The sequence below is a fragment of the Branchiostoma floridae genome, chromosome 3 (assembly GCF_000003815.2).
Source record: "Branchiostoma floridae strain S238N-H82 chromosome 3, Bfl_VNyyK, whole genome shotgun sequence".
Taxonomy (NCBI): domain Eukaryota; kingdom Metazoa; phylum Chordata; class Leptocardii; order Amphioxiformes; family Branchiostomatidae; genus Branchiostoma; species Branchiostoma floridae.
In genome coordinates, this window is record NC_049981.1 from 17,810,424 (window position 1) to 17,821,388 (window position 10,965).

The 10,965-nt window shown below is 40.3% G+C and overlaps 1 protein-coding gene across 2 annotated transcripts; it reads left to right on the top strand.

The window, feature by feature from the left end:
• The first annotated feature begins 14 nt into the window (after positions 1-14).
• Positions 15-10,733, top strand: LOC118412726 (putative IQ motif and ankyrin repeat domain-containing protein). 2 transcript variants are annotated; one of them, XM_035815755.1, is made up of 14 exons: positions 15-219; positions 629-723; positions 1,200-1,334; positions 2,978-3,142; positions 3,497-3,652; positions 4,029-4,127; positions 4,696-4,758; positions 5,108-5,302; positions 5,699-5,788; positions 6,917-7,028; positions 7,697-7,796; positions 8,438-8,572; positions 9,913-9,985; positions 10,153-10,354. In XM_035815755.1, the coding sequence occupies exons 1-14, from the start codon at positions 114-116 to the stop codon at positions 10,183-10,185; spliced, it is 1,557 nt and encodes a 518-aa protein (XP_035671648.1). In that variant the 5' UTR covers positions 15-113; the 3' UTR covers positions 10,186-10,354. The 2 variants fall into 2 exon arrangements, with proteins under 2 accessions (XP_035671648.1, XP_035671647.1); XM_035815754.1 differs by having other exon boundaries at positions 16-219; positions 9,913-10,041; positions 10,153-10,733.
• Positions 10,734-10,965: the final 232 nt, after the last annotated feature.

A 10,965-nucleotide genomic window follows, 5' to 3' on the forward strand; every position in this document is an offset into this window, starting at 1 on the left:
AGATGGTTCCGTCCTGCTGTTGCTTGGCAACATGACGCGTCGAGGTGGATGATTTGGGTCACTGGGGTCACTGCCCCACGCCAGGGAGGCTCTGCACGCACTGAGTTGTCAACATGCCACCAAAGAAGCCTGTAGCTGCCCCTAAGGCACCCAGAGTGGCGGCCAGAGGTGCTGTTGGAGCTAAAAAGACTAATGTTGCAGCTAAGCCAGGCCCTAAGGGTAAGTTCAACTCATTTTAGCTTGATTTAAGAGTGAATATTCAAGCTCAAGGTGAGGGGGTTGGGATGGGTTGTGGGTGGGAGTAGGTGTTGGGATGGGGTGGGGGGTCATACATGTACAGGCTTGTCTATATAATGATGAGCATTGCCACTAAACTAGAAATATTAAACTTAACGTTATATAAACAGCAAACCCAAGCCTGGTAACGTTACAATATTTTGTGTTATATTTTGGAGTCAATGGGTTGGTGGAAAAATAAGTACCATTTCGCTCCTGCGGAAACTTAGACCGGGTCCACTGGTTGATGTGATGCAAGTATATCCTAGTTGCATCCAACTTGCATGTGTCACACTGTTTCACGGGAAGTTTGGACATTTTTTCTAAATGATTGTATCCTTTTAACATACAGGAGCACCTGTGGCAAAGAAAGGAGCACCTCCATCTCAGAAAGGGAAAGCAACTACTCCTTCAAAGAGTGGAACTCCAGACAAAAACAAGAAGAAGGTTTGTTATGAGATTGACATCATTTACCTTAAAGTCTAGTTATGCCCTCTTTCCAACTATTTTGCCTCACTGTATAGAAGGTGACGTTACCACTTATGAAATGAATTATGTGAACCTTCTTTGCATAATTGACAGGTAACTTTTGATAACTCTAAGAAATATAGTTCCATGACCTGATTTTTTTCCAAAGAATTAACATTGTAGATTATCAATATCAACCAATAATGAATTGTAAGATTCATGACTGGTTGATATTACATAACTTTTTAAGGTACGAGGTCATAGAATTAAAGCTCTTATACTTATATGACGTGTATCTTTTTTATATAATCCCTAATAGGCCCAAATGCAATGACATGATTAGTAAGGACTTCACAATAATGATATAAGAAGAAATTTGCAAAAGCTCTAGATATTTCACAGAGTTTGATAATGAGGTCTTTAATTTCTTGTATTGTTTCTTTTGGCTCCTTCAGGTGTGGACCAAGGAGGATGGAGCAGCTTGTAAGATCCAGACATTGTATCGAGGTTACATGGCTAAAAAGTTACTACAGCAGAAGAAAAAGGAGAAGGAAGACTACTTGGAGTTGATGGAGAAATTGGAAAGGGAGGTATGTCTTAAGTCTAGGCTAGCATGCATTTTAGGCATTAGCTTAGTGAGCTGAAAATTGGTTCTAAACTCAAGCTTACAATGCTTTCAAAACAAAGTGAAAACACTTCTTGTCAAAATGGGTGCCATTATTTTTACTTTAAAGTATACCTAGTCTAGTACCCATAGTCCATTTGAGGGATGTTCCTAGTAGCTCAGCTTGTAGCAGCGTCACTGTTGAGCTCCTGGTTCCAATCAGTTGGTGAGAGTCTGACACAGTTCAATCCTGGATGGGCATCGCTGTTGAGCAACACCTGTCCCTTGTAAAGGACATACATGGGAATTCCATGTTTGAGGAGGTGCTTCAAGCAAGGGTTTAGTAACACATTCATGGGTGGAATGCAGAGGCGGCGGCAGGAAATTTCGTCTGGGGGGGCGAACTTTTACTGACTGAATTTTGCGGCACACGCTTACGTAGCGCCGAAGGCGCTACCCGTCGCGCCGGAGGCGCGACCACCCTAGGGGGGTCCGGGGGCATGCTCCCCCGGGAAAATTTGAAATCTAGACCCTCTAAAACAGCATTTCCTGCGTTTTGACGGGTAAATTTTGCTGCCAGACTAAGCTAAGTTTCATGGCACTTCTGTTAGACACATGGTTTTAGCGAGGGCGATGCCCCCAAAATATTTTCACGATTTCGAGTGCCGAAGGTGCGAGCTGTCGCAAGGTTGGTCTTGGGAAATTTCGAAATCTGCACCCTCTGAAACGAAATTTTCTGTATTTTGAGGGACAAATTTTGCTTGCAGACTATGCTAAATCTTATGCCATTTTTGTCAAAGAAAAAGATGTTTGAGGGCGATGACCTAAGCTACCACGCACAAATTTTCACCATGCCGTTATGAGCGCCCGAGGCGCAAGTCATCGCTAGGGAGGTCCGGAGAAAATTTTTAAAATCTTGACCGTCTGAAACGTCATTTCCGAACTGCATTTCACTGGCACATTCTGCTTGTAAACTAAGCTAAGTACGATAGTACAATTTCTATGGGTTTAAAAGATTTTTCAGAGCAACGCTCCCGCAACATATTGTCCTGCGCCGAAGACGCAGCCGTCACAAGGGAGGTCTTGCGAAATTTTGAAATCGGGACTCTCTGAAACGCCATTTCTTGCATTTTCAGGGGTAAATTTTGCTGTTAGACTAGCTTGATTTTATGAAATTTCCATCATCAAAAAAATACACAAGGTTTCAGTTTGATTTTGTGGGGGGGCGACGCCCCCCCAACATATTTTCCGGGGGGGCAGCCGCCCCCCCTGCCCCCCCGGTGCCGCCGCCACTGGAATGATGCAATTGGATTGTTGATTTGGAGACACTGGAAAGGGGAACACCTGGCACTTCTGAGCTCAGCCAGGTTAGTGAATGCCACTCAAAATTCATCCCATTGTTATGGTTTCTCCTAGCATTCAAAAAATAGACCAATTCTGATCATCCATCACCATCAGCAGTTCACCAAATGATAGAATGGGAATTAGAAGATTGTCCAATAAGAGAATAGCTATATGCCCATCAGATATTTGCATTTTCACGTTTTTACTCTGTTACTACATTTTGATAGAGGAGGGCAGTTTTTTCTTAGACATATTGGTAATCAGAATTCTGTGTTTCTCTAAAAGGCTTTTGTCAAACTGGTGAAGATGGAACAGGCCAAAGCTGAGGAGGAGAGGCTGCGGATGGAGGAAGAGAGACGGAGACTGAGAGAAGAAGCAAAGAGGAGAAAGAGACTGCTGGAGGCAGCCTTTGACGGAGACAATGATGAGATTATTACCATTTTAAAAGAGGTAGCTGCTGTAGATTTGTACAATAGCAAGAAGACCACTGAGTGTTTGGGGAAGCAAAGTTTAACATAATGTCATATAATTTTCTTGCAAAATTTTAGGATACAGTATTTGGTTTCACGTCTTTTCAAAGGATGACTTCTTTGGAAGTGTCATGCAGTTTCCAAACTCACTGATGTGTTCACTCAGTCTGTAACATCATGGCAAGACAATCACTATGTAATCCAATCACCTGGTGGCAAATATCTTGAGCTGGAAGTGTGATGTAGGAAATGTGTTCAGTATAAACAGAATTGTTATACTTGCATATGTATATGTATATTATATTTGTAGTCTAAGAAATGATGTTGTTTGCAGGTTGAAGAGCTGGATAACAAAAATAATGTGCCAAATGATATGATGGGAAGAGCTCTCCGTGCCAAGCATATCCTGAACATGGTGGAGTGTGAAGATGCCAATAACAACACTCCACTGTCCGAGGCAGCAGGAGGGGGGCAGGCAACAACAATCAAGGTAACTCTTCCAATGATTGCTTGGCATAGGGTCTTTTAAATGGGACTATTTTAATGTAGCTTGGGAGTTGTGCCTGGAGGTGGTTGCCAGCTGTGCCAAGCTGTTGACTGGCCAGGTTTGACAATTGTAATATTTTCCTAAATTACATATCAGCAGTATAATTATGTCTATGTTAGATATTTCATGATCTCTCAAAAGCTGTACTTAGATGATGTGTTACACCTGTGAGGTGATCCATCCATCCATCCATGCATCCATCCATGCATCCATCCATGCATCCATCCATCCATCCATCCATCCATTCATTCATTCATTAGATTTTATGCCAAAGGGATCTTTGGTGCTAACTCTAAAATTACACGGAACTCCTCCACAGCTGCTGATAGAAAAGGGTGCAGATCCTAACACGATTGGCCAGTTCCAACGAACGCCGCTTTATCGAGCGGCATTTGGAGGTCATTTGGCTGCAATTGAGGTGAGTGAAGATCAAATTATGAAAAGAGATGATTAAGATTTTCAAATTCAAATTTTCAAAGTTAAACCATAAACTTCATTACATTTTCATCTGGGAGCTTTAGGACTGGCTGTCATGCTTGTGCGTATTGTAATACCATATGAGTTGCGTATGAGTGACATTTTTCCATAAGCAATCATATGGACAATAGTTTTGTGCATGTGCAGAACTTATAATCAGGCCTGTACTGTGTGTATATCTGCATACTTAAAACTTGCACAAAATGATCAAGATATGCATGAAGTGCATATTGTGTATCCTACTCTGTATGAAAATTGACACAACTCCTAAAAAATTAGGATAAGCAGGGTTACAGCCCCCTTACCAGAGATCTAAGGGGATTTTTCAACAGGACATTTAGTTTATCTTGTATATCCTAAGTCTACATTTTATCTTGAATGCCTTGCAGCGTGGACTCGCAAACATTTCCCCATCAATACTTGATGAGGTTGAGGAAATGGAGACTCGTCTGGTGTTTTATTATTTTTCAATTGATTGAATATAAATGTGCTTGCATTGTTTTGTGTAGATGCTGCTTCAGTATGGTGCAGATCCACGGCTGTTTGCCAGTGATGGTGCAACTCCAGAACAGGTTAGTCTACTGCTACAGTTTTGTGATATACCATGATCCAACTGCCACCAGTGGCAAGACATTGAGTTTGGTAGCAACCACTTTGTCTGAAATAACGTATGCACTTATACATATCACTAAATTATATACTTCTTTATAAAGTTTGTATCACATTAGACCACTTCTCCAACTGATTCAATTTTTTTACATCTAAATGTAGCTGGAGAGAGGACACAACATTGGTGGCATGTCGGGATTCAAACCCAGGATCTTTGGGTTCTTGGCCAAGCACTCTAACCGTTACACCAACACAATGCCACAGTTTTATGAAGTTGGCATAAAAAATGAATAATGTGTTGTGTCCCCTCAGGTTGCTGCCAATGATGATGTGGCTCAAGTCCTGAGGGAGTGGGACATCACACAGACAGAGAAACTTGTAGAGAAGATAGAGGCAGAGAAGCAGAGACGAAAGGAAGAGGAACAGAAGAGGCATGAGGAAGAGTGTAACAAGTTGGAGGATGAAGTTGCTACAGCAGAGAAGCAGAATGATGCCAAGCAAAAACAGGTGAGAACTACAAAAATTGTACATTCACATTATAGCAGACATGTGGCAATGGTACTTTTTCCTGACTCCAGTAAATAGTTCATCGGTGAAGTCAGCAACAAGCACACTAATTTTGAACTGAGCATTCATTTTTTAGACTAACATTTCTAGTCTTTCACAGCTCAACTTACTACTAAATCTAATATCTTGTAACGAATTTCTATGTTGCACAATGTGTCAAATGATGCTTTGTTGAAAATGGAAAAGTCTTATTTATTCCAAACATCTTGAGACTTAGTGCTAAATCTTGTCAATGTATTGACTTAATCTTGAGAAATTTTGACTGGATCATAATATGTATGTCGGCTTTAAGTTGCTTTTCTTTTTGATTCTACATTGTGTTGAATGCCTTTACAGTTGAAGACTGCTTATGAAGAGCTTGAGAAGCGGATATTTGAGCACGATGAGTGTACCTTCAAGGGGTTCAACACTGACATCACATTGCCCGTAAGTAAAGACAGGACGTACATTTGTAGGACACACTAAGTTTTCTTGTATATTGTACTGATTTGCGGCTACTAGTAAAGCTATCCTCAGCAATGTAGAAGACTATATTGAACATGACAAAATAAGGTTGTCTTTATTTTGCATAATTTTTTGTAACATGCATTGGCATAATACCGGTAGTAAGACTTATACCGGTAGATTAAAAATACTGGAACTTAAAGAGATCTACACATGCAACAATAGTTATTTCTGAGCTGTGCACACTTCAGACATCTAGGTGTCCAATACACCATTTACAAAGCATCGATAACAATGCATTCGAAGACAACAAGGCCAAAAGTTTTCAGTATACTTTTTTTTAAATTTCGGGGTAGGCAGCTCGTCGTGGGACGAACACACTGTCACATTCATTGCCAAATTTATATAGATTATAATTACACATGCTCACGGCACAAGACGAACATGATTCAACAACAATCTTGAATTTCTGTTGGTGACCTACAACTCATGTAAAAGTGTGAAGAACCGTTGCATAATAGCCCGGATCTACGACTGAATGGGCAAAATTGAACGTACGCAGCCATTTTCCCGCCATTTTTATATCTACGCTAGCAGTGAAGTGTTACGTCATAGCGGTTGTGACGGACAGAAGTTAAATGAAAATTCTTGACAGTATACGTCCGTTTTCTCATGACATTTTGTATGCTCATGCAGGTTTATGTTTTATGCATTTACTGACAGAAAAGGGAGGAACATCAGAGGATGTATAAATGTACATAGCGGCAGTTAATTGTGCCGTGTTTCTTCCTACCGGTATTTTGTACCCCCTCCCAACCATGCGCCTGTTCGCCGTGTAATTCCGCGGCGTGTTACAATTACAATATTGCGCTTTTAGCAGGACAAGAGTGGCAGAAAAGTTACACAGAAGAAGTGGCAAGGGTAACCTATAACAGCAACATGTAACTGGAGAAAATGATGCGTTGACAATTTGTCAAATCAGTATGGCTAGAGAAATCGTCGTAAACGTACCGGTATTATGATAATATATGTTATAGCTCTGGATTGAATTGTACTTGAAACAGATTCTACATGATACATAACCTTGACATGACAATGATGATCTTACAGGCTGTACAGGAAGCTGAGAGGGAGCTGGAGCTGTTGAAGATTGAGGCTGAGGAATCCAGACAGAGGCTGGCTCAGCTCAAGCTCAAGCTCAGAGAGCAAAGAAACCTTGGTGGTCAGTACTTGGGTATCATACATTTTTTGATAGGGAAACGATTCATTGTAAATTATGGGCTATTCTGAGGTCATTATATATAACACTTGTCTTACACATTGGGGTGATATCTTTATCATATCATCATATTTTTACATGAACTACATTTCCATTGACTGTAGGAGGAAGGGGATATATGATGTTTTCTCATGATGTTTGTTGGCTGTTGTTTGTGGCATTTGAAAGCATATAACGTTTATTGTTATTGTTGTGGAATGGGAACCAGTGAGAGCAAATTTCATACTATTTTAGGAGTATTGCAAATAAAAAGTGTCAAATGTGTTCTGTGCAACATGACCACAGTTTCCTCTCCTGTTTCATTCTATGACAGTCTTTAAGGCAAATGCTCTTTCTATGCTCTTTTTAGAGCAGTCACTTTAGTTGGTAGCTGATTTCCAAGGGAGCCCTTACAAGATCATAACAAATCAGGGCACAAGGAAGAAAAAATGAAAAGAAATGTTCAGTAAAGAGCAAAAAATATATTGGAAAGTGGTGCTAGTTTAATTTACAAAAATATACAGAAACTGCAGAATTTAATACCTCTCTTTGATAGAGCTAGCTATACTAATAGCTTTGCCCCAAATATAAATTGAGTCATATACTAATCACTATAACATGTTATGTTTCAGAGGGTGTTGAGGAGGAATTGTCAGGGATAAAGGTGACTGTACGGGAGCTGGATGATGTTCTTGTCCGAGATGTTGGGAACAAGATCAAGGACTCAGGAAAGTATGTGAAGTCTAACTGTATGTTGTATACCTTTTTGAAGGTATGCCATTATGAACAAAACAGGAAATTTCCCTGTAAATCTATATGCCTGCATGCTTTAAAACCATCTGAGAGCAATATTTTGGGTATTCGTATGAAGTTTAATCTGTGACAGTATTCAGCTTGATGATGTATAGTAGTAAAATTTTTACACTTTCTTTAGGAACTGGACACAGTATAAACCACTCACCAACAATGATCTGTAAACCACTCATTATCCCAAAGCCTAAGTCTAAAATGTGACCTGAATGGAAGTGTGACGTCAACGATGCATCAATGGTACCCGGCAGTCTGTATCAGTCCGTCTGTTAAGGGATGGTCAATGAGGTCTAATGTACTACTGCATCACAGGTTACGAAGGCTTTGGGTCATTTCAACTCAAAAAGCTTGTTGATGAGTGCTTTACAATGATTATTGTATACAGGAATAACATGTAAATGTTTGTCAACTCCTTGAATATTTTGGGTACTCCAGGCAACTTTGGCATGTACAATGAAGTTCTTTCAGAGTAACTGAAGAAACTCAGTTAGAAAAGTGTGTACAACATGCATGTCTGAATCCACTTATTAGAAAGGCCATTAATGTCCTTTTGTTGCTTTCAGATGGCCACTTGTGATTGATGAGTCATCACAAGCAAGCACTTTCCTACGGTATCAAGACACCAACTACATGAACACCCTCAATCCAGTCCATATGGAACCGGACAGAATAAGACTGGCTGTACTCGGAGCAATAAGGTGATTTGTTACCATTAGTTCCTTTATGTGCTGTCAAATAGCTGTTATATAGGACTCTTGTACAGGGTGCAGTGTGCTTCAGTCTGTGATATCAACTCACTGCAGCAGTTTGTCAATGGTTAACTGTATGAGACCTTTAATGGGACATATTATTTTCTTCCCATGGGAATATGCTCATCCCTTATGCAACAACACTTGCTGACCTACATTTGTACATGTATGTGCCAATGATACATTGTATATCAGGTAATGATATACATGTGGTTAGATTACAACACCACATCCGTCTGTCGTTTTTTATTGAATGAAGACCTTTATTGTACGTTTTTGCTTTCTAACAAGCTAAGTACAAGTCAGGGTGAATTATTAATCTTAGTCTGCTGTATCTATTGTATCTATTATACGTCGATGTAGGTTAGACATCCAGGTAAATAAGATACGCCAAAAATAGTTACTCAAGCAACTGGATATGGTTTTGAAACGGTCAGACGTTTCGGAAAGAATCCACTTTCCTTCGTCAGTGACACTGAAGTGATCTGCAAGAAACAGGTCTTTTATACTCTAACTATGAATGAAGACAATTTCAGATGTCCAATAGGAAAGGTTGTAAGACAATTCAGACTGAAGACAATTTGGATTCCAAAGAAAACAAAGCTAAGCCAAAGTCAAGCTGAAGACAATTTGGATTTTCAAAGGATATCAAGGCTAGGACACAGTTAATGCAAATGAGTCAATTAGCTCCTGTTGTTTTAGTTACAGGAGCTAAAAGTTTTGTTGGGGGGGGGGGGGGTAGTGCTATGTCCCAAGTGCCGGAAAGTTCCATGCGTAGCCCCCCTTTTCTGTTGAGGGGGGGATTGTATATTCTCTCATATATGGCCTCTCTAACTCCCCGTTCAAACCAGCGGGCTTCACGGTCTAGGATGTCGGTAGATTGGAGGTTGAAGGAATGTCCTTGGTTGTGTTGTAGGTGGTTGAAAATAGCAGAAGAGTTGCCGTTGGCCTTCGGTTTGCAATGTTCTTGGTATCTTGCTTTTAGTGGACAACTAGTCTCACCAATGTAAGTGTTGTAACAGTTAGGTTCCTCGCATTTGAGTCTGTACTAGTAGATTACATTGGCCTTAGTACCTTTCTGTGGTTTGTCTTTTGGATGTACCAGTTTGTGTCGGAGGGTTGAGTGAGGTTTGAAGTTAGTGGCGATGTTGAAGTTTTGGAAGATCCGTCTGAGTTTTTCCGAAACTCCTTGGAGTTGCTTGAGTAACTATTTTTGGCGTATTGTATCTATTGTATTATATTGTAAACACATCCCTGGGACATGCTGATGTTGACTCCGCCCCCTGTAGGTTTGGGAAGCCGGCAGTGCTGGACATGTTGGATGTGGACATGTTTGAGACGGCAGCCATGAAGTTTGACCAGGTGCAAAGTGGCCTAATGGAAGCTATCATGACAAAGGAAATATTGCAAGAGAATAGGTTTGCCCATTTTATCATTTTGAATTGATGGTTATGTTTGTTATTTGTTTCTTTATTATTTGCTTAGCCAATAAAGAAAGATGAATTTGTCTGGTTGTCATCCTTCCACAGGTACATGTCTCTGGTGAAGGAGTCAGACTCTAAGGAGTACCAGCCGTCCAACTTCCTACATGCCAAGTCGGAAAGCTTCAGACTCTTCATCGTGACCAAACTGCGGTACCCCCCACAGGAGCTGCTGGACAGGACGTACCCCATTCGGATACACATCCCTGGGGTGGATTCTGGCATTCTCTGACAACATTCAGTCATAGATGTGAGGGACCATATGAAGACATATCTAGAACGTGAACCATTTATTTTTGTAATTTTTGTACTGAATGATTGGACAACTGTGACAGTAATAAATCAAAGAAACAGAATTGCAGAAGAATCTGAGCCTCAGTGTATTACACGCAAATCCAACAGTATGTACATCAGATCAGAATTTACTAAAAACACATCATCCTGATCTCTTCCAATTACTGTGACCATTCTGTGATGCAATTTATTGTGCAGTGTACATATTTGTGTGTGTGTGTATAGATTCTCTTTGCATCTGGATAATTTTCATATTTGTGTGGATTAGACATATGTGAAAATATCAGACTTTATTTGCATACCTTATTTTCAGAGTCAGCATCGGTGGCTTGGTATCGTGTTGCCTTTTTTTGTGTTTGCCACTTTCATTATCCTCGCCAAGAAGAATATATTTTGGGTAGCATTTGTGTGTGTGTGTGTGTGTAGAAGACCTGCATGGATTCTATTGATATTTGGTATGTGGGTAGGTCTTGATGAGACCTGAAAATGATTAGACTTTTGGCTATGGTACTGCAGCAGAGCTTTTGGGTTTTATATCTCATGTTATGGACAGTTCTGGCTATGATT

Coding starts and splice junctions, on each gene's coding strand:
- LOC118412726 (XM_035815754.1), top strand. CDS start 114: ATGCCACCAAAGAAGCCTGTAGCTGCCCCTAAGGCACCCAGAGTGGCG. Junction 3,143..3,496: donor TTATTACCATTTTAAAAGAG/GTAGCTGCTGTA, acceptor TGTTGTTTGCAG/GTTGAAGAGCTGGATAACAA. Junction 4,759..5,107: donor ATGGTGCAACTCCAGAACAG/GTTAGTCTACTG, acceptor GTGTCCCCTCAG/GTTGCTGCCAATGATGATGT.